This window comes from Guillardia theta (genome assembly GCF_000315625.1).
Source record: "Guillardia theta CCMP2712 unplaced genomic scaffold GUITHscaffold_144, whole genome shotgun sequence".
Lineage (NCBI taxonomy): Eukaryota > Cryptophyceae > Pyrenomonadales > Geminigeraceae > Guillardia > Guillardia theta.
The window spans coordinates 22,413-46,947 of record NW_005434530.1 but is presented as its reverse complement, the minus strand read 5'-3'; the positions used below and the strand labels follow the sequence as shown (position 1 = coordinate 46,947).

The following is a 24,535-nucleotide window of genomic DNA, read 5'->3' as shown; positions in this document are numbered from 1 at the left end:
GGCTTGCGCCTCATTTTGACATTCAAGACATCATACAGGTTCCTCCAACAAAAATGCCCTGTCAGTCCACCGTTTGCCTCTCGTAAGGATTCCACTTCTTCCTTGTAACCATCGGCTTCGCGATATTCCTGTTGCGTTCTTCCCCCCGCCCCCCCCCCTTTCCCCCCACTCCCCCTTTTCCTCCTCCTCTTCCTCCTCCTCCTTCTCAACCTCCTCCCTGTCCTTCCAACCTTCCCGATAGACCCGAGTCGCCCTCCCCAAACCCAGCTTTACCCTCTTCTTCTTCTGCTGCTGCTGCTGCTCCTCCTCTCTCCCTCCTAGTCTGTCCTCATGTGGCAAGGCCAGGGCTCTCGATGCTGGGGATCTTGGTCTCGCTCTCCTGGCATTCCACAAAGCAGCTCGCCTGTACCCTACGGTAGCTCTGGTGTGGTTCAACCTCGGAGTCGCCAGCAGCAGGCAGCCTACACCTCCTCCCGATCCTCTGCTGACTTGGATCCTTGAAGAGCTGGAGACGTGGTGGAGGCAGAACGAGCGTACAGGTGAGCTCGAGCAGGGAGTGAAGTGAACGGCGTGATGGGTTTACAGGAAGGGGCTGGGGCTGAGCCCCAGGGATGAAGATGTCTATTCGAAACTTGTGAATGTCATGTTGAGACGAGGGAAGAGAAAAGAAGCTGCGAAGCTCTGTGAGGTGAATGTTCTAACAACTGGCATCACTTTGTTGTCATCGTTTGTTGATTGTTGACATGTTTTCTTCTCCCTCTTTTCATCCTTACCACCCCACCATTAACGCTATCATTGCCACCACCACCACCACCACAATAATCAAAAGTACAACCTCCTCCTCCTGATCCTACCCTCTCCTCCTCGTCCTCGTCCTCGTCCTCGTCCTCGTCCTCGTCCTTGCCTCGTCCTCCTCGTCCTCGTCCTCGTCCTCGTCCTCGTCCTCCTCCTCGTCCTCCTCCTCATCATCATCATCAACAACAACAACATCGAGAAATCCATCGATCGATCGATCCGTTAATCAATCGATCAATCATACTTACTCTGTAGCAGGAGCTAGTTTATCTGCTAGCTTCACGGACAGGAGAAGCGAGAGACTGCGGAGAACGTTTTTATCTTGAAGCAGCCAACATCTTTCATCTGATCGAAGACTACCGTACTTCTGCTCGCTTGCTGTTGATGTCTTCAAGGGTCTGCTATCCTTCTCCTCGATCTCTCGTGGCGTTTGCCCAGGTCAGACTCCTCCTTCTCCTCCTCCTGCTCCAGCTCCTGCTCCTCCTGCTCCTGCTCCTCCTCTCCTCCTGCTCCCCTCCTGATTCCCCTCCTATTTCTCTTCCTTCGTTACTATCTTTATCTCTTCATCTTTCTGTACTTTGGTCAGTTCTTCCACTTCCTCTATCTCTTCTGCTCGTCCTACTCATCGCACGCCCACAGATCTTGATGCGTTCAAACTCCCATGCGCTCGCCGTGCAGGCGCTCATGGCGGCAGGGAGGATGTTCAGGCTGCACAGAGGTGCGAGGTCAGAGGAGCTGGAAGAGGAGGAGGATGAGGGGACGAGTCCAAGGGATGGCAAGACAGCAACGGGGAGCAGGGAGGACCCGGTCCTAGCAGTAGAGCTGCTGTGTAACCTGATGTTGAGCTTGCAAGTACTAGGAGGCTCTCGAGCGGCACGAATGTGACATGTTGGCAGCGGAGCTCCTTCTGGGTTTACCATCACTTTCCGTTGATCGAGTTTGACTCGAACTTGACGCGGCCAAGTGTGCGGAGCTCTTGGTTGACTTGTTCTACTTGTTGTCATCTTGACATGTCAGTCAGGTACTTCAGACGTCTTTCTCTCTTGTTGGCCGAACGTCCTGACCTGCTGCTTCGGTGATGAATTGTACGTAATTTCTTTCATGTGATGTTTCCTCTCAGCTGCACTTCTGCTACTCATGCTGGAGAGATTGGGCTTTCCGTGGAGCAGGTGAAGGGGAGATCTTTTGCATGTACTTGTGTGATTGAAGAGGCAGACAAAGGTTCTGGCTGAAGAGAATGCGAAGAAACACTTGAGAGAAGTTCAAATGGTGAGCATGTAAGGGATGAGTCGCGTACTGATGTTGCTCTTCAAGCTATACAACTCAAGTTTTGCTCTTCACAGTCTCGGTATGAAAACTGTTGTGTGATCGATGTTTATCTTGAATGCTTCTACCCCTCCCTGTAATCCCTCGCTCTCCCCCGTGCTCAAACGCGTTTGCCCCCTTCTGCTGCTGCTGCTGCTGCTGCTGCTGCTGCTCCTACTCCTCTCACTCGTGGTCCTTATCTTGCTCCGGGTCTTGCTCCAGCTCCACTCTACCTTCCCAGTTTTCCTCCCGCACCCGCTCCTCCCCGATAGTCGTTCTTTGCGCACTTTGCTTCGCTTCATCTCCTTTTCTCTTTTCTGTTCTCTTCATCTTTCATCTAGTTACTTTCGCCTCCCACAGATTTCACTTTAATGTCAACCCGCAAGCTCCGCATCGGGTATCTTTCAGGGACGGGGTTTCATGCTTCCACCACAACTGCCAACTTCATTGTTGGGGTGTTGAAATCACATGACAGAAGGTTTTTTGATTGTTATCTCCCACTTGTCAGTGAAGTAAGTTCACAGACACGTTGTGGTTCATTGTCTTGCACTTGCTGGCGATGACGGCTCAATGGTTGTATCACTCACTCTGTTGAGAAATGAAGGTGCAGCTGCTTACCTCGAATGCGAACAGGTCAGGATGGAGATCAGCAGATCTTGCTTCGAGTTTGTTGACATGAGTGCGATGGAGAATGTAGAAGCAGCAAACAACATCAACACAAGGAGAATTCAGGTGTCTTGGTCCTATCGTGATCGGCATGATGATGCACGCGTGATGATTAGAACAAATTGTGTTCGTTTTGCATCTGTTGTTGTGTTGTCTCTCGTCTATTCTTCTTTGAAAGTCCTGTTCTGATTTCCCGTCCTTCATCTCAACAGCATGCCCTACCTTTCTCTCGTTGTTATCTTACAATCATCTCATACTTCGTTCATCGACCTCTCACTTCTACCATTCTTCATCTTGCTCTTGCGTTATTTCTCTCACTTGCTTTCTGCCCTCAGGTGCTAGTCGACCTCACCGGGCTGACACTCGGCCCGAGATTTCATCTGCTTGCACTGCGACCATCTTTTGTACAGGTAGAGGAGGAGGAGGAGGAGGAGGAGGAGGAGAAGGAGGAGGAGAAGGAGGAGGAGGAGGAGGAAGAGGAGGAGGAGGAGGAGGAGGAGGAGGAGGAGGAGGAGGAGGAGGAGGAGGAGGAGGAGGAGGAGGTGAGGAGGAGGAAGAGGAGGAGGAGGAGGAGGAGGAGGAGGAGGAGGAGGAGGAGGAGGAGGAGGAGGAGGAGGAGGAGTGGAGATCAGAGAGAGAGAGAGGGAGAGAGAGAGGGAGAGAGAGGGAGAGAGGAGGGAAACAGAACGAGGGAGAGTGGGAAAACTGGGAAAGTCGACAACATTTTCGAGGACCAAGAGTAAGGTTGCTTTCTCTGACTAAAGTTTTCTTCTGCTCGTCTTGTTCCCTCCTCCTCCTTGTCCTCCTCCTTGTCCTCCTCCTTGTTTGTTTCTCCTTCTCTTGTTTTCCTTCTCCTCGTTTTCTCCTTCTCTTCCTTCTTCTCCTCCTCACTCTCTCCCTCCCTCCCAACTCCTTCTTTCTCAGGTTCACTGGCACGGCTACCCAGGCACGTTAGGGCGGGAGCTTGTTGACTACTTTGCGGGAGACGCGACGTCCTCCCCCCCCGATCTTCGATCCTTCTTCCTCGAGTCTCTGCTCCTCCTCCCCTTTCCTTACCTCGCCAACAGCTTTCCTTTGACTCACGCTCAAGGTCTATCAGGCAACCCTTCTACATCATCCCGTTGTCCGTGCATTTTCCCTCTCGTTCTCTTTCCTTTTTTCCTTTCTCTCTATTTCCTCACTTTGTTCTCTCGCTCCCTTTACCACTGTTCATCTTCTCTTCCCTCTCCAATTGCCTTTGTTTCCTACTGTTGATTGATCTTCTCCCACCCCTCCTCTTCCTTCACCTTTTCTTTCATCTCTCTTCGCTCCTCTTTCTTACCTCTTTCTCACAATCTTGTCTCAGCCCTCTCTTACATATTTTCCCATCCATTGCAGGCGATGCTTCATCTTCATCATCATCATCATCATCATCATCATCATCATCATCACATTCTCCAACTTCGCTCAACAAGACTGAGATTTTCGGGGCCGACATGTCCGACGACGTTCTTCTTGTTGTGTTCAGCCAGCCCTACAAGATCGAACGAGAAATTTTGCACGTGTGGGGTAAAATCTTGCTGGTGAGGGAAGGAGAGGAACACATCATTGATTCTTTGTTGTTGTTGAACCCATCTGTTTCGTTTGCCGTTCTGCTTGCAATTTTTATCCTCTTCCTAGTGTGTTTCCCCTCCCTCCCTCCCTCCTCCTTCCTCCTCCCTCCCTTCTCCTCTCTCCTCTTCGTTCCCCTTCTCTCCGCTCTCTTCTCTTCTCTTCCCTTCCCTTGTTGTCCTCGTTTCCTCAAGCTCCACCTTCATCGTGAACTTTCTCTCGTCCAGAAAGTCTCCAACGCGAGGTTGTGGGTGCTGCGGCACAACAGAGAGAGCGAGGTTCCCTTGCGACGAGCCTTCAGGCTCATGTTGACTTCCTGGCGTGTCGAAAACTCAACGATTGTCAAGGTAAATGTGAACGTTGGTGAAGATCGAACCGAACCGCTGAAGATGATGTTGCTGTAACTATGAAAGATGGACTCGCGGAGAATGTTGTAACTTTGAATGTTGTTGTCACAGTCAGTGATGTTGTAGCTGTCAATGGTAATAGGTGGAATGGTTGACAGCTGTCAGGTGTTGTCTCGGATTCACTTCACAGATCTAATTGACAGGCGGGTTGAGCTTCAGACAAAGATGTTAGCAGGTGATTGTTGTGTTGTGAGTTGTACAAGATTGAGGGATGAACATCACAGACGTTCTCCTTGATACTCCCTTGTTCAACTGCCATACAACAGGTTTGCTGTCTAGCATGCTCATTTCTTCTGCTTGTTTGTCTCTACTTATCCTCGTCCTCCTCGTCTTCCTGCTCTTCCTGCTCTTCCTCTTACCCTAGCAGTTGCTGCTTGTTGTTCAACTAGACCTAGTTACTCTAGACTCCCTCCCCCTTCTTGTCTTCCTCCATATTTCCCTCGTTGCCTCCTCTACATCCCCCTCCCCCTCCCCCTCCCCCTCCTCCTCCTTTCTCCCCCCTCTCTCTCTTTCCTGCTGCTCCTGCTGCTCCTGCTCCTGCTCTCACCTTCTTGCTTTTCTTGCAGGCGTCGAAGGGCTCTGGGTGGGCCTCCCCCTCCTCACAGTAGCAGGAGAGTCCATTCCCTCCCGCCTCGGCTCCTCCCTCGCCCTCGCCGCCGGCTCCTCGCTCACGGTCACGAGGACCCTTGGGGACTACGAGGATGTAGCAGTCCAGCTGGTGCTCAGGAGGAGGAGGCTGAGGAGGCTGAGCTGCGAGACGATGCAGGCTCGAGGAGCAGATGTTGTGCCGGCAGCGAGCGAGAGCAAGTGCTGGGAGCAGGAGGAGCAGGAGGAAGAGGAGGAGCGGGAGGAGGGAAGGAGTGGTGAGATGAGGAGGGAGGAGGGGAGAGCAGGACAGGGCAGGAAGCATGTTAGTCGCCTGTGGCGGGTGAGAGAGTTTTGCAGCAGGTGGGAGGCGGGTCTGAGGAGTGTGGTAGAAACGAAGTTGGGAGGAGGAGGGGAGGGGATGGAGCACGTTGTGATCAGCAAAGGAAGGGAGGGAGAGTGAGAATAAGGAGATGTAAGATGATGTAGACTATTCCGATTTAAAGATGTTTGTAAAGTTGTCCGGTTTCATTCACACGATGCAGATGGAAGGAACGTCTAGACAGAATGATACCCTGACACATTAATGATAGTAATGCACCCTCAATACAACATGCCATGGATAGGAGAGGAGGTTGATGTTGTTGAGTGCAAACAGACAATCTTCGTTGTTGATTCACTAGAATACAAAAGTCCGAGCATACTCTACAATACGGAAATTCAATAATCCTTCTCTCAATAGCTACCTCCTCTTCGTCACTTTCTTTCTCCACTTTGAGGCTATCTCACACCCTATCATCATGAAACCCTTCTCTGCCCCCACTCCCACTCCTCTCCTTCCTCCTCTCCCTCCTCCTCTCCCTCCTCCTCTCCCTCCTCCTCCCCCTCCTCCTCTCCCTCCTTCTCTCCCTCCTTCTCTCCATCCTCGACATGTTGAGCTAGTAGTGAAAGTCTTGTGTGAAGGGATCTCTTGCCGCCAGCGGATCTCTCACCGTCGACGATCTGCAACAGATATCAATCTCCCCTCCTCCTCTCCCATCCTCCTTCACTCCTGCATTGCTGCATTCCTTCCCTTCTCTCTCTCTCTCCCTCTCCCTCCCTCTCTCCCTCTCCCTCCCTCCCTCCCTCTCCCTTGTTGACATGTTCTGCTTCTTCCCCCTTCTTCCTTCCTCTTCTCCTCCTTCCCCTGTCGCTGCCTCTGCGCCTCTTACTGATCCTGCCTGCTCCTCACCTCACTGACTTCCCGGCGAGATACTCGAACCTCGCGTCGTCCCGTGTGATCCCCTTCTGCTTTCCCATCCCTGCGGTGGCAGGTCACACTCGTCCTCCTTCCCCTCGTCCTCGTCCTCCTCTTCCTTGTCCTCCTTCCCTTCCTCCTCTTCCTCCTCCATCATTTTCTCACCCCACAGCGCCTTCCATCCTGTGCCGGAGGAGCGAATCTTTGCCATCTCCTCCTGATACAGAGAGGATGAAAAAACATGATTCAGCAAAGAATGAGGAATGAGAAGAAGACAAAAAGAAGAGCAAAGTGAAGAAGAACACATGGGGGGAGTAAAGCGAGGAAAGGAAATAGAGCAAGAAAGATGGAAGAGAGGGGAGAAAGGGAGAAAGGAAGGGAGGAAAGGAAAAGGAGGGAAAGGAGGGCAGAAGGGCAGGAATGAGACAAGGGGAGGGCAGGAAAGACCTTGACGTCTTTGGGGACGTGCAAGCTTGAGACAGCGAGAGAGGATTCGATCTTCTTTGCAGCCTCCGCGATCTTCCTGAAAGAGCAGAGGGTAAGAGGGAAGACAACCAAGACAGAAATAGCAATGAATTCAGAGTCAAAAGCAGATACACGCGCAGGATTAGCAACAGAAGCACATGAAAAGCAGCAGAGACAGGAGGAGGAGCAGGAAGAGCAGTAGCAGCATGGATGAGCAGGTTCAGCGGCGACCTTCGGTCAGCAGCGGTGAGCTTCTTGTGGGCAGCAGGACGAGTGACAGAGAGTTGCTTGAGGGAGACATGCTGGGAGGCTCCGGAGCCGCAGGAGCTGCAGGAGAGCGAGTGTGAGGCAGGCAGCATGAGGGAAGGAGCTTACGGGCACGAACTGTCCTCCCCTCCAACCTCCTGCAGCCCTCCACTCCTACCCTTCTGCTTCATCCTAGCCCTCAAGTCTCATCAGTTCGCTCCGCAGCCCCTCCCTCCTCACTCACGATCGGCCGAGGTCGCAGAAAGGAGCGCAGTCCTGAAGCTCTTCCTCCCTGACGGCATGCAAATCATCCCCTAGCTGCAGAGGAGGACACAAGTCAACCTGGCCTCCTTCTTTTCCTCTCTCTCTCGCTCTGTCGAGGACGACGAGTGTTTCATCAGCTTCCTCCTGGCGAGCGCGTGCACTAGAGCGATCTGGAAGGAAGTCAGATGTCTGTAGCATCGGCCATGGCGAACCACGTTGTCCTTGTTGGAGGTGTCAGGCTGCGATGAAAGAAGAACCGCTTGCTCCTGCTGATACTTTGAGAACGGACATGAGACGAGGGATCAGATTAGATGAGAACAGGAGCGGGCAGGACGGGAGGCTGTAAGGAGGAGGAGGGAGGTGGAAGAAGCAGGAAAGAGGTTGTGTTACCCGGGTCACGTAGGAAAATGCGGCCAGGCAGAGCAACAGGAAGGCGCCAAGTACTGCAGTGATGGCCGTACGAGCGATCATGGCACAAGAACGACTCTAGCACAGCAGATGTCACCATCACGTTTCATTATGTACCACGATCCCTAGACCTGTTCCTACTACACAGTGTGCCAACTGATTTGCCACTATCTTTCATGCTTCGTTCTTTACATATCGTATCATTCAATCACTTCTCCCTTCTGACTCTCTTTTTTCCATTGCCCGACATTTTCTTCCTTCCCCTTATCTCCCTGATAGTTCACTCCCTTCTGTCTCCTGCTCTCTCTCTGTCAGTTTTTTTCTCGTGTCTCTCCTCTTCCTCCTCCACTCTTTCTTATGTGTCATTATTTTTCTCTCCTTCTCTCTTCCTCTCTTCTCCCCTCTTCCTCTCTTCTCCTCTCTCCTTCTCTCTTCCTCTCTTCTTCTATCTTCCTCTCTCCTCCTCTCTTCCTCTCTCCTTCACTCTTCTTCTCTTTCTCTCCTCGTTCTCGTCCTTCATTTTCTCTCCATTTAGATTCCGTTGGATATGTAACGGTTCCACTTTCGAAGCCCTGGTTTGACGTCAGTAGTTTTCTGTTGCTATCATAGAACATCGCGCTATATACTATATATATCCTATATTTTCACCAGAGACTGGGGATTTGGCGGGAAATCGGCTCGCCCGTCATGCCGAGGGAGATCATCACGTTGCAAGTTGGGCAATGCGGGAACCAGAGTGAGTGCGAGAGAAGAGACGATGACATGCAACAAGACACAACATGCGCTGAGAGAACGAACGTGTGTGTGTTGAGAACAGCACCATCTCGAACAAAATAACATGTGTCGACAACGCAAACTTTGGTTGAGACCACTACCATGTGTTGAGAGCATGTGATAGATACAAGTTTGTAAATGCATGAATCTGTGGCAATGTCTTGAACACAAGGTGGAAAACTTTGAGAAAATACAACAGCTTCATCGGTGATGAATGGCAAGATGTCTGAAACAGAATGTCACATGAGAACAAACAAAGTTGCATTGTAGTCGATGTTGTCTCACGGCAGTAGCACCCTATGTGTCATGGAGCTATGGCATGTTTGTGCTGATGATGATCGCAGTTGGGTATGAGTTCTGGAAGCAGCTCTGCCTCGAGCATGGCATCACCCAGGTGCTGTGGCCTTGCTGTTGCGCTGTCGCCTTGCTGTTGCGCTCACTCTGTATCAAGGATGGTCTTATCCGAGACGACATGGAAGTCGACGCTGGAGACCGCAAGGACGTCTTCTTCTACCAGGTGGCGTCAGAGGACATGCTGGGGAGGCAGTGACTGCCGAGACAGGCTGACGACGAGCACTACATCCCTCGAGCGATTCTGCTTGACTTGGAGGATCGAGTCATCAATGGCATCCGCACTGGAGAGTACAGGAAGTTGTACAACCCCGAGAACTTCCTTGTTGATACTCAGGTGAGTGTCCTGCATCTTTCAAGGCGCTCGGTTGAGTAGAATGCTAGGGAGGAGGAGCTGGAAACAACTGGGCGAGTGGTTATGGGCAGGCCAAGGACAAGATCGAGGATATCATGGACATGATTGATAGAGAGGCGGATGGAAGCGACAGTCTTGAAGGATTTGTTGTGTGAGTCATGCAGATGGGAACGAGAGCTGAAGTGATTTGACAACTTGTTAGGTGTCACTCTATTGCCGGCGGGACAGGATCAGGTCCCGACACATCTGCGACGCTATTCTGCGGCTGACTTGGTTGCGAACAGGGATGGGATCATACATGCTGGAAGCGCTGAACGACAGATACTCGAAGAAACTTGTCCAGACGTACTCAGTCTTCCCCAACGACGGGGAGAGCAACAGCGACGTGGTCGTTCAGCCCTACAACTCCATCCTGACCCTTAAGCGTCTCACTCTAGAAGCTGACTGTGTCGTCGTGCTTGATAACAACGCACTGAATAGGTGCAGGCAAGGACTTGTTGGGTTCCAACAATAATACCTCCTTCAGGATTGCGACTGAGCGACTGAGGATCCCGAAGCCGGACTTCACGATTGTCAACGGACTCGTTTCAACCGTCATGGCTGCGAGCACAGCAACTCTGCGGTACTGGGATGAGAGTTGGAGAGAGCCTACCTCACTCAAGGACTCAGATATCCTAGCTACATGAACAACGATCTTGTCGGCCTCATCGCCTCGCTCATTCCAACCCCAAGGTGTCACTTCTTGATGACCGGGTATCGCTCTCTTGCCGCTCTTTCTCCAGACGTTGAATGTGGCTGTCAGCTACACGCCCATGGCCTACGACTTGGTGGAAAGAAGCGTCAGGAAAACAACAGTGCTTGACGTGATGCGACGTCTCCTTCAGAGCAAGAACATGATGGTATCGGACATCTCTCTGATCTCTCTGACATCTCTCTGACATCCAGTCCACTGCTTGCAACAACCAAGTGACTTGTTCTTCAGGTTTCTACCAAGATGCACAGCCAGCAGCCCGGGAGAAACCCTTGCTACATCTCCATCCTCAACATCATCCAGGGCGAGGCAGATCCAACGCAGGTCCACAAGTCCCTACAGAGGATCAGAGAACGAAAGCTGGCAAACTTCATCCCTTGGGGTCCAGCCAGCATTCAGGTTTCTTCGCCATCCTCTACATGTTTGTGTTCGCCAAGATAGCCATGCAGGTCGCTCTGTCTCGTCGATCCCCCTACCTGCCAGCCGGCGGACCCCGAGTCAGCGGCCTCCTCATGGCGAACCACACGAGCATCAGCTCCTTGTTCGAGAGGATTCTCAAGCAGTTCGACCTTCTCATCAAGAAGAAGGCCGGGTGAGCTCCCCTCCTCCTCCGCATGCCCCATGATGGCATGCGCACAGCAACTGGGACCCCGCGAAAGCTCCCTTCATGCAAAACTACCTCCAGCAGGCTGAAGTCTTCAAGTGAGTATCCCCCGGTGTTGCGCGGGCGGCGAGTGACGGGCCGGCCGCAGGTCGGTGGACGAGCTCAAGGACGAGTTTGACGACTCTCGGGAGATCGTTCAGAGTCTCGTGCAGGAGTACCACGCGTGCGAGAGCCCCAACTACATCGAGTGGGGGATGCAGCAGCGAGGCGGGCCGTCGGACTAGACGCGCTGCCCTTGTACATTTGCTGGGCTCTCTTACAGAGCTGCGGTCGGTTTATCTTTGTACATAGAAGATTCGTAGGACTTGTTCTCCGTCCTTTCTACCGTGAGCCTCCTCAGGGAGTCATCGCAGTAAGCGGCTGGAGTACTGCTTGCCCCAGCAGCAGCCCAGCAGCCGTTCCGATGATGTTGCCCAGTGTCCCGGAGAGAATAGCCGGCAGCACGCGCGAGTTCCATCCTCGGGCGTTGGCCATGGCGGCGGCGGTCGCCGGGTTCCCGATGTTGGCGTTGGACGCCAGCAGGACATCGGGGAGAGGGATACGCAGCAGCCGACCAGCCCCCAGGATGATGGCTAGGTGAAGGAGGTACAGGGCAAAGCCGAAGGTGACGAGCGGGTACGCCATGCCGCTCGAGAGCGAGCTTGCTGCTCCTCCTGATGCTGCGCCGACCGACGCGAAGAAAAAGTAGAGCAGCTGCCTTCCCACCAGGTCCCCACTGTACGCCAACCTGCCCAGCTGGGGCGCGAACAACGTCGCCAGGAGGACTGCCAGGCCCGCAGCGGAGGAGGCGACAGGGAGGTGAAACATGCCGTTGAGAGCGTTGGAGGCAGCGGCGATGCCGAAGGAGATGAAGAGAGCACCTGAGAGAGTCTCGAGGGTCAGCTCGGCCCGTTGGGAGCCGCCTGGTGCTGCCTCGCTCTCCACCTCTCCACCTCGCGCCGCCTCCTTGTCACCGGGATGGTTCCTACCCAGCCACATCACAAACGGGAAGTAGAGCAGCCCCAGCACGTTGTCAACTGCCAGCGCAGCAGAAACGAAATTCCCGTCAATGCCCAGGGCGTCCACAACCCCCATGAAGTTGAGCCCTCCTCCGATGTTCTTTGCCGTCAGCGCCGCCGCCACCTCCCACCCGCTCTGGCCCATGTGCCGCAAGAAGCCACCTCGAGCCAGAAGGAAGCCGGCAGTAGCTCCCACGAGCGTTCCGAGGCTGCCGAAGGCGAAGGCAACTAGCATCACTCCTGCATGGGGAGGGGGAAGCCGTCAGCCGAGGAGGAGGAAGAAGGAACGATGGTTGCCTGTTCTTCTGAAGATGACCTTGAGGTCCGCACCCAGCAGCAGCAGCGGCGTCGCCAGGTTGACGACGAGGCTCTGAGGAGAGGACATCAGCTAAGAGCAGGTGGAGCAATGACCTACCTGCAGTGCGCTGACGTGAGGGGAAGGGACCTCCGGCAGCACTCCGACAGCCGCCATGGACGCGGTGATGAGCATGGCACAGACTGCTCCGGAAAGTGACTTTCCCAGCTTCGTGTCCTCCAGCTGTATCCCAGCCCATGCTGTGCATGGTCAGCTCTAGAAGGCGGCAAGGGGGTCACCTGCTCCAGCCAAGACCGTCCAGGTGCCCCACCGATCCTCCCCATGCACGTGTACGAGAGCAAGCAGCGACGGGTTGAGCTTGAGCACAAGGAGGGTAGAGACAAATCCGAGCACAGCGACGAGGACCCGCTTGTCCTTCTGCTCCTCCTCGTCGCTGCTCGTCACTGTCAACTCCCGCTCCTGGCCCCTGCTCGAAAGCCTCGGAATGCCAGCAGGGAGCAGGAGCTGATGGCGGCATCTAGTCGCCCTGCTGTGGCGATCACTCGGAGGAAGAGAAGGACGTGTGTCACCTCGATCCGCGTACAAGACCCTGCAGATGATGGAGGGGGAGGAAGCAAGAGACGCGTGCGAAAGAGGCGACGAGGAGAGTAAACAACAGGGTTCGGCTCGCCGACATGCGAAGAGATCACAGTTAAGTCCTCTATCCGTCTGGTCGTGCAGCAAGCAAGGCGACTTAAACCTTCTTTCTTCTTTCTCCTGCCCTGCTCCCTCACAAGGCACGTCCGAGTCCTCCCCCCTCGCCTCCTGTCCTCCCTCGTTCTCCTTTTCAATACCCCACCCCCTTCAAACGAAAGAACAAATAGTCAAAACCACCGGTGTAACCAGCTCAGAGTGACCGGACTTGGTTTTAGTGAGGCTAGCAGCAATAGCCGGCCGTCAGCTCTGCCTTCCTCTCCTTCCTCGCACGTCTCACTTTCAACCTCCCCAAGGGACGAACAAACAGAATCGAGCTACTTGATCCAAACTTGTTGGCGATGTAACCATGAACGTGTGAAGGACCGAATCCTACTCCCACACAAAGAAAGTGAAGAATGTCCGTCTGAGACAACCAAGAGCCCTTCGTGACTCTCCGACTATAAACCTTGCTAAGACTGATTCAAAATTTATTCAGTTAAACAACCAATACTTCAACCCCCTCCCCCGCCTTGTCTCATACACCCATCCCATTCATGCGCTCACGCGCTTGAACTTGAAGGGCTTGCAGAACTCCGGCTTCAGCAGTGGATGAGAGTGCCGTCTCGGCCAGCTCCGACACGTGGACGCCTCCCGCCTTGAGTCGTCGCTCACGTACTTGGGCGAGCTGCACTCCTCCTCTACGGGGCATGGCCCCCAGTCGTCTTCTGTCATCAACAAACACACCACTTGGTGCAGAGCATTCCAAACCAGCTGAAATAAAACAAGAATGAAGCATGACCGAGCACAGGCAACGTCCGAGTTGCCCGCTGTCTGCGCGCTGTCTCTGCCAGCGGGATGATGCGTGCCCGCGTCCTGGCAGCGGCCGCTCTCTGACCACCCGCACTCAGGATACCTGATACAGGTCTGCAGGTCCTCATAGAAAGTCTCGTGCGATGTCCTTGTGGACATGCATGGCTCCTGCTGCCCGTCACAATGACTCATTGAGATGTCCGGCGCCATCGAGGCTCAAGATATCAACAGCCCCCTTGCTCGTCCTAGATCAGGAGCTGTGCGATCTGTGCAGACCAAGAAACAACCGGCACAAGAAAGCAGGTCGACGCCAAGTGGTAGGATACAGCCCAGGGAGCAAAGGAGAAAGAGGGAGCAGAAGAGGGGAGATCAGGAGCAGGAGAGATGTAGGAGCAGCGGCGAGGGAGGGAGGGCGAAAGGGGAGGGGAAGGGATAGCGGCAGGGAGTGGCAGAGGAAGGCGGTGCTGTGGGTTGGCGTGCGACAGCCTCGAGGTAAAGAGGGGGCAGGGGGAGTCAGGTTACCTCACCACCGGTGCTTTCCTCCGTATGTTTACTATATCTCTAGGGTGGTATAGAATTGCCTGGAAGTCCTAACCTGCTCGAAAACAAGTCTTTTCGACACCTCCAACTTCTTGGGCTGGAAGGCGCTAAAGAGTTCGAAACGTATCCTGATCTCCTTCCCGATAGGGCTGCATGTCTGCGAATCTTTAAGTGAGGCAATAAAAGAACAAGGCAATGCCTTGATGTGCTTCCAGCCACTGCTGCTAGTCTAACAGTTGCTCCCCGACTTTTGTAACCATCCCCCAACAAGTTTACTCAAGAAGTGCAAAACATTTTAAAACACTTGCTAGACAAACCCAAACGATCCGAGAGAACGTCGTTTCAAGTACAGTCCCGTAAAGACCTCTGCTTTGACTCTCGTGCGACCCCCCCCGGAGATCGTAAAGTTTACTTAACAAGCTCTCGGAGTCCGGTCACCGCCAATGACGGGTGTGTTGGCCGCCCCGGGCCTGCCTCGTTCGCCCCGAGAAAAGGTGTTTTAAATCGTTCACGACCAGGACCCCTTCGTTTGTGTGTTTATCATGGGTAGGTGGGTCATGCGAACCACTCGGGTGAATGCGACCCTACGGAAGCTTTCCCCGGGTCCCGGACGGTCACGAAATGCATCACCGTGACATCATAACATGAGTCATGGGCAAAATTTCAAATAAACCCTACTAGGCTGAAGCCTTCGGTCGACGAGGTCGAGAAATACGTAACTTGTAACAAAGAAGCATGTCTCAAGAGAGGAGGATTGAATGGCAAGAGAGGAGGAGTGAATGGGTTGTTCCTACAAGCTAAAATACAAACTCATCATACATTCGAACAGTCAAACGAGGAAGCTTCGCAGAAAAGATCCGATGCAGGACCAGGAATAAGTCCTAGTGGCCGTGACAAACCTTCCCAACCAACAGGTGAATCAGCCCGACATATGCTTTACTGCGATACACATCGAGCGTTGCTTCTCCACTACCACCCTGCCCATCCTTGTCCCATACACCCATCCCATTCATGTTCTCACGCGCTTGAACTTGAAGGGCTTGCAGAATTCCGGCTTCAGCAGTGGATGAGAGTGCCGTCTCGGCCAGCTCCGACACGTGGACACCTCCCGCCTTGAGTCGTCGCTCACGTACTTGGGCGAGCTGCACTCCTCCTCTACGGGGCATGGCCCCCAGTCGTCTTCTGTCATCAACAAACACACCACTTGGTGCAGAGCATTCCAAACCAGCTGAAATAAAACAAGAATGAAGCATGACCGAGCACAGGCAACGTCCGAGTTGCCCGCTGTCTGCGCGCTGTCTCTGCCAGCGGGATGATGCGTGCCCGCGTCCTGGCAGCGGCCGCTCTCTGACCACCCGCACTCAGGATACCTGATACAGGTCTGCAGGTCCTCATAGAAAGTCTCGTGCGATGTCCTTGTGGACATGCATGGCTCCTGCTGCCCGTCACAATGACTCATTGAGATGTCCGTCGCCATCGAGGCTCAAGATATCAACAGCCCCCTTGCTCGTCCTAGATCAGGAGCTGTGCGATCTGTGCAGACCAAGAAACAACCGGCACAAGAAAGCAGGTCGACGCCAAGTGGTAGGATACAGCCCAGGGAGCAAAGGAGAAAGAGGGAGCAGAAGAGGGGAGATCAGGAGCAGGAGAGATGTAGGAGCAGCGGCGAGGGAGGGAGGGCGAAAGGGGAGGGGAAGGGATAGCGGCAGGGAGTGGCAGAGGAGGGCGGTGCTGTGGGTTGGCGTGCGACAGCCTCGAGGTAAAGAGGGTGCAGGGGGAGTCAGGCTACCTCACCACCGGTGCTTTCCTCCGTATATCCCAGGGGTTGGTATAGAACTGACTGGAAGTCCTAACCTTCAGGCTCGAAAACAAGTCTTTTCGACACCTCCAACTTCTTGGGCTGGGAAAAGCTAAAGAGTTCGAAACGTATCCTGATCTCCTTCCCGATAGGGCTGCATGTCTGCGAATCTTTAAGTGAGGCAATAAAAGAACAAGGCAATGCCTTGATGTGCTTCCAGCCACTGCTGCTAGTCTAACAGTTGCTCCCCGACTTTTGTATCCATCCCCCAACAAGTTTACTCAAGAAGTGCAAAACATTTTAAAACACTTGCTAGACAAACCCAAACGATCCGAGAGAACGTCGTTTCAAGTACAGTCCCGTAAAGACCTCTGCTTTGACTCTCGTGCGAACCCCCCGGAGATCGTAAAGTTTACTTAACAAGCTCTCGGAGTCCGGTCACCGCCAATGACGGGTGTGTTGGCCGCCCCGGGCCTGCCTCGTTCGCCCCGAGAAAAGGTGTTTTAAATCGTTCACGACCAGGACCCCTTCGTTTGTGTGTTTATCATGGGTAGGTGGGTCATGCGAACCACTCGGGTGAATGCGACCCTACGGAAGCTTTCCCCGGGTCCCGGACGGTCACGAAATGCATCACCGTGACATCATAACATGAGTCATGGGCAAAATTTCAAATAAACCCTACTAGGCTGAAGCCTTCGGTCGACGAGGTCGAGAAATACGTAACTTGTAACAAAGAAGCATGTCTCAAGAGAGGAGGATTGAATGGCAAGAGAGGAGGAGTGAATGGGTTGTTCCTACAAGCTAAAATACAAACTCATCATACATTCGAACAGTCAAACGAGGAAGCTTCGCAGAAAAGATCCGATGCAGGACCAGGAATAAGTCCTAGTGGCCGTGACAAACCTTCCCAACCAACAGGTGAATCAGCCCGACATATGCTTTACTGCGATACACATCGAGCGTTGCTTCTCCACTACCACCCTGCCCATCCTTGTCCCATACACCCATCCCATTCATGTTCTCACGCGCTTGAACTTGAAGGGCTTGCAGAATTCCGGCTTCAGCAGTGGATGAGAGTGCCGTCTCGGCCAGCTCCGACACGTGGACACCTCCCGCCTTGAGTCGTCGCTCACGTACTTGGGCGAGCTGCACTCCTCCTCTACGGGGCATGGCCCCCAGTCGTCTTCTGTCATCAACAAACACACCACTTGGTGCAGAGCATTCCAAACCAGCTGAAATAAAACAAGAATGAAGCATGACCGAGCACAGGCAACGTCCGAGTTGCCCGCTGTCTGCGCGCTGTCTCTGCCAGCGGGATGATGCGTGCCCGCGTCCTGGCAGCGGCCGCTCTCTGACCACCCGCACTCAGGATACCTGATACAGGTCTGCAGGTCCTCATAGAAAGTCTCGTGCGATGTCCTTGTGGACATGCATGGCTCCTGCTGCCCGTCACAATGACTCATTGAGATGTCCGTCGCCATCGAGGCTCAAGATATCAACAGCCCCCTTGCTCGTCCTAGATCAGGAGCTGTGCGATCTGTGCAGACCAAGAAACAACCGGCACAAGAAAGCAGGTCGACGCCAAGTGGTAGGATACAGCCCAGGGAGCAAAGGAGAAAGAGGAAGCAGAAGAGGGGAGATCAGGAGCAGGAGAGATGTAGGAGCAGCGGCGAGGGAGGGAGGGCGAAAGGGGAGGGGAAGGGATAGCGGCAGGGAGTGGCAGAGGAAGGCGGTGCTGTGGGTTGGCGTGCGACAGCCTCGAGGTAAAGAGGGTGCAGGGGGAGTCAGGCTACCTCACCACCGGTGCTTTTTGAGCCATTTGAAGGGTGGGTGTACTAATAGATCCAGTTATTACGCAGGGTTGGGGGCGGGATTGCCCGGAGATCGCAAAGATTACTTAATATTTTCCAAAACAAGTCTTTTCGGTGCCTCCAAACTTGCTAAAACTCCTTTGGCCTGCGGGGTGGTAAAGATATGGAGTTGCTACAGATATCCCGATGACAGTCATAGGATTCCGAAACTTCAAGTGAGGCAATAGGAAAAGTAGGCAATGCCTTGATGTGCTGCCAGCCTGGCATTGCCTATGAAGTTATGCAGGACCCTCCTGGTTGTCCATTTTCTCAAAATGGACCCCTTATGATTAGAGAGAATTCTGTATGATCCCGTGGGTACTAGCCTGTGTCGGGAGGACCCACCGGTAGTAGATATCCGTTCAGACGATTTGACTGGCAGGAAAAAAAACAATTGCCAGCCTGGCAGGCATGCCAGTCTGCATGAAACTTTCGGAATAATATCAAAGGACGGGTCGGCCTTTTACCTCAACGAAACCAGAGAGATGGAGGGGTAGGGGCTGGTCCGGGCCAGGAGCAAACAGTGACTGACTTTTAGTTTCTTGTCATGAAGTCATCATGAGGTTCCATCTAGCCTGAGTAAAGATGTCACATGCCAATGACTATTGGTGGGTCACGAGACCCACTGGTACGAATCTGGTTGTCTTTACAAACTAAAAGTTGTGCTGAGCCTTTACTCAAAGTGGCGGCGGGCCCACCGGGGAGAGTCACTGGCCCGGCAGGGCGGCGGGCCGCCGCCCGGAAGGCTCGTACCACTGACCACTGATTCAAGAGTCTTTCAGCGCTTGAAGTTAACTTAACTTAACTTCCGGAAGTTCACCGACTGTGTAAAAACTTTTTCAAAGGGCCGGGCGGCACACGGCGTGGGCCACCGGCGGCGGCCGGGCGCCGACTCGGACGGCCGGGACTCGCGGCGGCCACCCGGCCCGTCAGACCGTACGGTACGCGCGGCGGCGCGGCGATCATCGCGGGGACCGTACGGACTCCTCCGGGACTCGGGATTCGGAGTCCGTCACTGCCAGGCTGGGTGCGGCCAGTCAGATCGGACCGTACTCCGCGGCGACCGAGCCGAGGGCCGGGCCGCCGCGGGGGCCGGCCCTCGGCTCGGGGCCCGCCGCGGCTCGAACCCCGCCGCGGCCGGGACGCCGGGTCGGGGGCACTAGAGGACTGAAGGCCGTGAGTTGAGTTAACTTTTGCAAGGATAGTTAATGCAGTTGGCGTTGCGCTCCTCTGCTTTTCTCCTCCTCCTCCACCTCCACCACCACCACCACCACCACCACTACATCCACCACCACCACCTCCTCCTCATCCTCCTCCACCACCACACGACCACCTTCTCCTCCTCCTCCACCACCACCACCACCTCCTCCTCCTCCTCCTCCTCCTCCTCCGGATCGCTCTCCTCTCCCCCACATCTCCCTCCTCACCCACATCTTTCCCCGTTGCCTCTACTATCGACTTCCTCTACCTTCTATACCCCCCCCTCTTCAGCTCCTTAGTTTTCCATCTCTTATCGTCTCCCCCCTCAGCCCATCCGTCCTCTGCCTCTGAAGCCTCCATCGCCAATCGCATCCGTAGCTCACTTCTCCTTCAGATTCAGTAGCAATCTGATGCAAAGAGGAAAAGTAGCATCGTCGGAGGGGCAGCATGCAACGCACAGTGGTGGGCAGGCGATGGTAAGTTGTAGCCTGTCGATGTTGCATGTAATAATCAAGCGCAAAGAAGTCACAGAAAATTTTAATCGATCGAGATGGCGCCATCGTCAACTTTGACTTCTCCAAGTTCGGGGAGAGAACGTACGACCATCCTTGGTCCATCTCCACCCAGGTAACCTTCGACCCTCCTTCCTGCGACCCTTCCTCTTTTGATCCTTCTTCCTGCTGCTCGTTCGGAATGAGAATCTCGCTGCAGAAAAGTTTGTGGAAGGGAGACTTCTTGGAGCTCAGCTCAGCTAGTCACATCAGCTATGAAAAGGCAAGATGTTGGCAGTGGTGTGGCGGCGGCGGCGGTTGTGGTGGTGGTGGTGGTGGTGGTGATAACGATGATATTCAGTGATGATGGTGATACTATTGCCACAGATCAAGGACGCATGTCTGATGGAAAACAACACAGTCGCGCTCTGCTCAGCCTTGCTACTCACAGTCCAATTCCAATTTCTCACTCTCCACTACGATGAGAACTATGACGGTGAGTGGATTATGATCGCAGGCCTGCAGCCGGCTAACGTGTCTCAGATATCACCGCATACTGGGGTCATGACAGCTTCGGACGCCCGTGGGGAGACGTGTGGTGGGATGTCTCGCTGCCCTACCTCCTCCTCTCCATCGTCATCCAGTGCATCGCCCTGTTCCATGCCGTGATCATGATCCTGGCGCTGGGGGAGATGAGCGGAAACTTTGAAATCGCCAGGTAAGGACGATATTGTACATGGACTTGGGATTGTGCGAGGGGTGTTTTGATGAGGATGAAAAATGGGTGAAGATTGCAAGAAAATGTTACGCAAGGATGCTTTTGAGCTGAGTGGGATGTTGAAGGTCAGAACCGCAAACATGAGATAAGGAAGAATGATGTGACTAGATAGATGAATTCGAATGCGAGAATGACGGCTGTTGTGACTTGCCTTACTCATTCAAGGTTGATGAAGTTTGTCGGAAAGCGAGGCAACGGAGCTTTTGTCTCTTTCCTCGTCGCTCTTGTCATCTTTGCCCTTTACGTCGTCTTTTGGGTCATCATTCACCTTCATAGGTTGTGCCGGGTTCTTACCTCCACTTGTTTCCTCCTCGTTTCAGCTTCCCTGCCCCCTCTCTATAGCACTCTGCTCCCTCTAGCAGATTTGTTTCTTCCTCCCGTCAGTCATTTCCAGCCCGTTTCATGTCCCAGTTCTTTTATTGCTCCCTGACGATTTCCCCTCACCCAGCTTGCAAGTTGCTCCAATCTCACATAAGCTGTCACCAGGAACCCCCCGATCATCTGCATGCTCAGTATCGCCGTAGCGATCATTATTTTCATGGTCTACTGGTGGCCGGGCCCGATCTACATCATCAAGTGCATGCACCAAGTGAAGAAAGAATCGTTCGCGGAGCCTCCCAACAGACCTTCCCCTCTGGTCATGGGCCGAGAGGAGGTCAGGAAGCACCTCGACGCGTTTGTGCGATCCCTGGAAGACGCTGGTCTTGCCAGCCCTGACAATTTCATGATGTACCTGATGGGCATTGAGAACAACACGGAGCAGGGAAAGAAGTCTGGAGACAGATGCCTGTCATGGATGACTCAGAAGATTGCTGAGGAAGAGCTGGAGAGAAAGTTCCAAGAGATGCACCCGGCTGATTCGTCCAGCTGAAGGGCTGCTATATAAAAGTTGAAGATCCTTGAAGTTCTGTGATATTGAAGTTGAAAGTTGTTGAAGTGCTGTGATATTAAAGTTTCAAACATCTGATCATAGCTACTTCGAGATGGAGCAAGAAGGAGGGGAGGTGAACAACACAATTGTGATATCGATCACCAAGTTTGACAGAATACATATCTCCTCACGTCCATGATTGCAACAGTGAGTCTGATTGCTTACAGAACCTTGGAGGTAATCACTTTCATCATGTTTGTGAGTCCTCTTCATTCAACAACAAACTCCTGTCCTCACTTCCTGCCAACTTCCAATCAGGAGGGGGCTGGCTCAATACAAACTCACAAAAAACGAAGGTCAAAGAAAACAAGAATGCATGAAAGGTAAGGCTAGGAGATAAAGGGCGATCAGGATGTACGGGATAAAGGAGTATGTGTAGGGAAAGGAACACGGTTTGATCTGTTGCCAAAGGATTCGAGGGAGGTCAGAGCGTTGGCAAGCATATACAGAAGCAAGATGAGTTTATTTACAAAGCAAAATTGACAAGAAATATGAATGATAATGATCTATCCCTTCATCCCCTCCTTCACGTGCTCATTCGTATCACCTTGAACGTCTGCCCGAACTCCGGCCTCAGCAGCTTCCGTGAGTCAAACCCCGACCGCTTCACTGTCGCCCTGCTCTCCATGCCCTCCCGCGAGAAAAGCTCCTCCTGCTCCCTCGCCCTCCTTGTCGTCGGCGACCCTGCCATGGTGTCTTCCTCCTCGTCCACCAGCAGCTCGTTGACGATCACTTTCACGATGGCCACCAAGTACGCGATGCCCACGACCACCAGGTACATGCGCGACCGCAGAGCATCTGCCCATGGTGCTGCGTGCTGCCTCGGGCTGGAGGGCGGGAGGGTGATGTTGTCGAGAGGCTTAGGAGAGGAAGGAGCGAGGAGCTCGTCGGGGCAGGTCCAGTCGTGGGAGCATCGGGTAGCGAGGAGGGGTCTTGACATGATGGCGAACAACATAAATGAAGTGTAACAGGTTAAGGATGTCCGATGCAGAATGGTTGGGATGGACAAGGTACGTGTCTGACGGGAGTAAGAGGAAGTGCGGGAAGGTCTTTTATATAGCAGGTGAATTTCTACAAGTGTTTTTTAAGATTCAAACGTTCTCTTTACTACCTGTATGGGTGTAGTAAAAAGTCGGATCTGGTCCAGTTAAAGGGAAGATCCGATGGCTCGGATCATTCCGGCGTGCCAGCTGACTTTACCACTCGGACCTGAGACGGTCGTGAGATCCTCTTGCTCAGGGGCGAAATGGAGGCGGGTGGAGGTTGAATATTACATGAATGAATTAAGAGTGATCAACGTGACCCTTGCACCTCTGCGTTCCGAGGATTCGACCAATTTTTTCGGACAGGCCCGGTACAAAAGTTGCTACCATGCACGTGCAACAAGTATTTTAGCCAGGAATTCGCCGACCGACTGAAACTTTCCGGCAACACGCCTTTGTGATGTAACGGTGTGTAACTGGTGCAATGGTCAATTCAGATTGCGAGTCACATGGTGTTTACCACAGATTCGTTCAGGCAACGAAAAACTGCAACTTGATATAAACCACACTATATAATATGTGCAGTGAGCTAGGACAAGGACTATATCCTACAAATATTTGCTTGATTTGAGTTTTGGCATGGATTTAGAACAGAGTACATTTTTGTGCTCAACTTATGGGATCGCCCCGATAAATACCTTCCCGCCCCCTTGTACCTCTACGTCCTTGCTCCCTCCCACGCTAGTGCCACATCAGCTGCTCTCCTTCGTGCCCTCCCCTGCAAGCTGCTGCCAAGTCTTGCTCAATCCCTTGCTTCACAGAAATGTTGTTATCTACCATGTGTCGCTCTCCCCTCGCTACCCGATGCTCCCACGACTGGACCTGCCCCGACGAGCTCCTCGCTCCTTCCTCTCCTAAGCCTCTCGACAACATCACCCTCCCGCCCTCCAGCCCGAGGCAGCACGCAGCACCATGGGCAGATGCGCTGCGGTCGCGCATGTACCTGGTGGTCGTGGGCATCGCGTACTTGGTGGCCATCGTGAAAGTGATCGTCAACGAGCTGCTGGTGGACGAGGAGGAAGACACCATGGCAGGGTCGCCGACGGCAAGGAGGGCGAGGGAGCAGGAGGAGCTTTTCTCGCGGGAGGGCATGGAGAGCAGGGCGACAGTGAAGCGGTCGGGGTTTGACTCACGGAAGCTGCTGAGGCCGGAGTTCGGGCAGACGTTCAAGGTGATACGAATGAGCGCGTGCTCATGAAGATCTTTTTTCATCGTAACCACTAGTGTAGAGCGATAGTGTGCGTTAGATTTCACTTCAACAGTGCGCTTCAGAGTTAAAGTTTCAATCAATGAACTCTTGATTATCTGTGAATCAAAGACCTCATGTCATACAAAATTGCACATGCGGCGTGCTTGCAGGGAACCCAACGACAGGTCTGACAACAAAGTCTTTGGGGGGATCAGTAGCCGTTGAGGACAAGCTAACGCATAGTCCTCACTCTAGGAGGATGAGGTTGAGGAGCAGTCATGAACCAATGGCCGTGTTGGCACAGGGGCAAGATCAAACACCCGTCTCAAGGTTTTTTCTTTTATGATCAGTACTGTGTCGTCTGGCTGTTCGTCCGGCTCCGGGCCCGGCTAGGGCCGCTCAGTTCTTCTTCTTCTTGAGAGCACGAGCTTTCTTCTTGGCCGCCGACTTGCCTGCATGCCCGTCAGGTTTTCCTCAAGCTCAGCCCGCCGCTCACTCTCTTGCTGCTCGTCGTCCCCCTCTTCGTCTTCCTCCTCCTCTGCTGCCCCATTCACCAACGACAAGTAAAAGGAGGCTGCACCTTCCGCCTTGACCTCCTTGGTGCTTGGCTTGAAGCTCAGCTCCTCCTGCGCTCCCGTTAGGTCTGCAACAGCAGGGACAAGACAAACACACAGCATCCCTGAGCTTGGGGGTGGACATCTGTGAGAACCGATCAGCGCCTTGTAGCAGCGGAGGAAGAGCACGATGATGATGATGATGAGGAGGAGGAGGAGGAGGAGGAGGTGGTGGTGGTGGTGGTGGTGGTGGAGGAGGAGGAGGAGGAGGAGGAGGAGGAGGAGGAGGAGGAGGAGGAGGAGGGAGCACTGACCTCTTGAGCGAGACGTCCTTGGAGGGGCGCGGCAGCCTCAGTGGAAGACTGCATGTCCTTGAGCATCATGTTAGCATGCAACCAAGACGGGAGAGAGAGACTTCATGAGGAAACGAGGGAGGGACGAGTGAGAAAGAGGCAGGGGGGGGGGGAGATGAAGAGAAGAGAAAAGGTGAGAAGGGAAA

The 24,535-nt window shown here is 53.5% G+C and overlaps 8 protein-coding genes across 8 annotated transcripts; 4 read left to right on the top strand and 4 right to left on the bottom strand.

Moving 5' to 3' along the window:
- Positions 1 to 353: 353 nt before the first annotated feature.
- Positions 354 to 2,774, top strand: GUITHDRAFT_147183 (hypothetical protein; the record flags this gene model as incomplete). The annotated part of the gene is made up of 13 exons (XM_005821407.1): positions 354 to 415; positions 504 to 539; positions 586 to 688; positions 1,054 to 1,233; positions 1,435 to 1,647; positions 1,692 to 1,758; positions 1,817 to 1,880; positions 1,916 to 1,964; positions 2,011 to 2,064; positions 2,110 to 2,143; positions 2,461 to 2,578; positions 2,625 to 2,704; positions 2,734 to 2,774. 13 exons carry the CDS (start codon positions 354 to 356, stop codon positions 2,772 to 2,774), a joined length of 1,101 nt encoding a protein of 366 aa, XP_005821464.1.
- Positions 2,775 to 4,558: 1,784 nt separating this feature from the next.
- On the bottom strand, positions 4,559 to 5,673 carry GUITHDRAFT_147182 (hypothetical protein; the record flags this gene model as incomplete). Its single annotated transcript, XM_005821406.1, has 3 exons — positions 4,559 to 4,672; positions 4,733 to 4,861; positions 5,311 to 5,673. The coding sequence occupies 3 exons, from the start codon at positions 5,671 to 5,673 to the stop codon at positions 4,559 to 4,561; spliced, it is 606 nt and encodes a 201-aa protein (XP_005821463.1).
- A 613-nt stretch (positions 5,674 to 6,286) lies between these two features.
- Positions 6,287 to 8,031, bottom strand: GUITHDRAFT_119320 (hypothetical protein; the record flags this gene model as incomplete). Its single annotated transcript, XM_005821405.1, has 10 exons — positions 6,287 to 6,350; positions 6,580 to 6,649; positions 6,751 to 6,802; positions 7,033 to 7,108; positions 7,282 to 7,377; positions 7,426 to 7,488; positions 7,541 to 7,588; positions 7,639 to 7,730; positions 7,773 to 7,835; positions 7,951 to 8,031. 10 exons carry the CDS (start codon positions 8,029 to 8,031, stop codon positions 6,287 to 6,289), a joined length of 705 nt encoding a protein of 234 aa, XP_005821462.1.
- Positions 8,032 to 8,655: 624 nt separating this feature from the next.
- GUITHDRAFT_158807 (hypothetical protein) lies at positions 8,656 to 11,087 on the top strand (the record flags this gene model as incomplete). The annotated part of the gene is made up of 13 exons (XM_005821404.1): positions 8,656 to 8,704; positions 9,087 to 9,136; positions 9,194 to 9,259; positions 9,305 to 9,430; positions 9,478 to 9,599; positions 9,651 to 9,682; positions 9,733 to 9,928; positions 9,975 to 10,070; positions 10,118 to 10,201; positions 10,251 to 10,347; positions 10,431 to 10,598; positions 10,649 to 10,791; positions 10,952 to 11,087. 13 exons carry the CDS (start codon positions 8,656 to 8,658, stop codon positions 11,085 to 11,087), a joined length of 1,365 nt encoding a protein of 454 aa, XP_005821461.1.
- Positions 11,088 to 11,199: 112 nt separating this feature from the next.
- GUITHDRAFT_147179 (hypothetical protein) lies at positions 11,200 to 12,853 on the bottom strand (the record flags this gene model as incomplete). Its single annotated transcript, XM_005821403.1, has 5 exons — positions 11,200 to 12,101; positions 12,192 to 12,231; positions 12,277 to 12,416; positions 12,456 to 12,703; positions 12,747 to 12,853. 5 exons carry the CDS (start codon positions 12,851 to 12,853, stop codon positions 11,200 to 11,202), a joined length of 1,437 nt encoding a protein of 478 aa, XP_005821460.1.
- A 6,644-nt stretch (positions 12,854 to 19,497) lies between these two features.
- Positions 19,498 to 21,190, top strand: GUITHDRAFT_147178 (hypothetical protein; the record flags this gene model as incomplete). Its single annotated transcript, XM_005821402.1, has 6 exons — positions 19,498 to 19,526; positions 19,566 to 19,677; positions 19,929 to 20,037; positions 20,085 to 20,259; positions 20,485 to 20,595; positions 20,806 to 21,190. 6 exons carry the CDS (start codon positions 19,498 to 19,500, stop codon positions 21,188 to 21,190), a joined length of 921 nt encoding a protein of 306 aa, XP_005821459.1.
- Positions 21,191 to 21,776: 586 nt separating this feature from the next.
- On the bottom strand, positions 21,777 to 22,190 carry GUITHDRAFT_119316 (hypothetical protein; the record flags this gene model as incomplete). Its single annotated transcript, XM_005821401.1, has 1 exon — positions 21,777 to 22,190. One exon carries the CDS (start codon positions 22,188 to 22,190, stop codon positions 21,777 to 21,779), a length of 414 nt encoding a protein of 137 aa, XP_005821458.1.
- Positions 22,191 to 23,071: 881 nt separating this feature from the next.
- GUITHDRAFT_119315 (hypothetical protein) lies at positions 23,072 to 23,491 on the top strand (the record flags this gene model as incomplete). The annotated part of the gene is made up of 1 exon (XM_005821400.1): positions 23,072 to 23,491. One exon carries the CDS (start codon positions 23,072 to 23,074, stop codon positions 23,489 to 23,491), a length of 420 nt encoding a protein of 139 aa, XP_005821457.1.
- Positions 23,492 to 24,535: the final 1,044 nt, after the last annotated feature.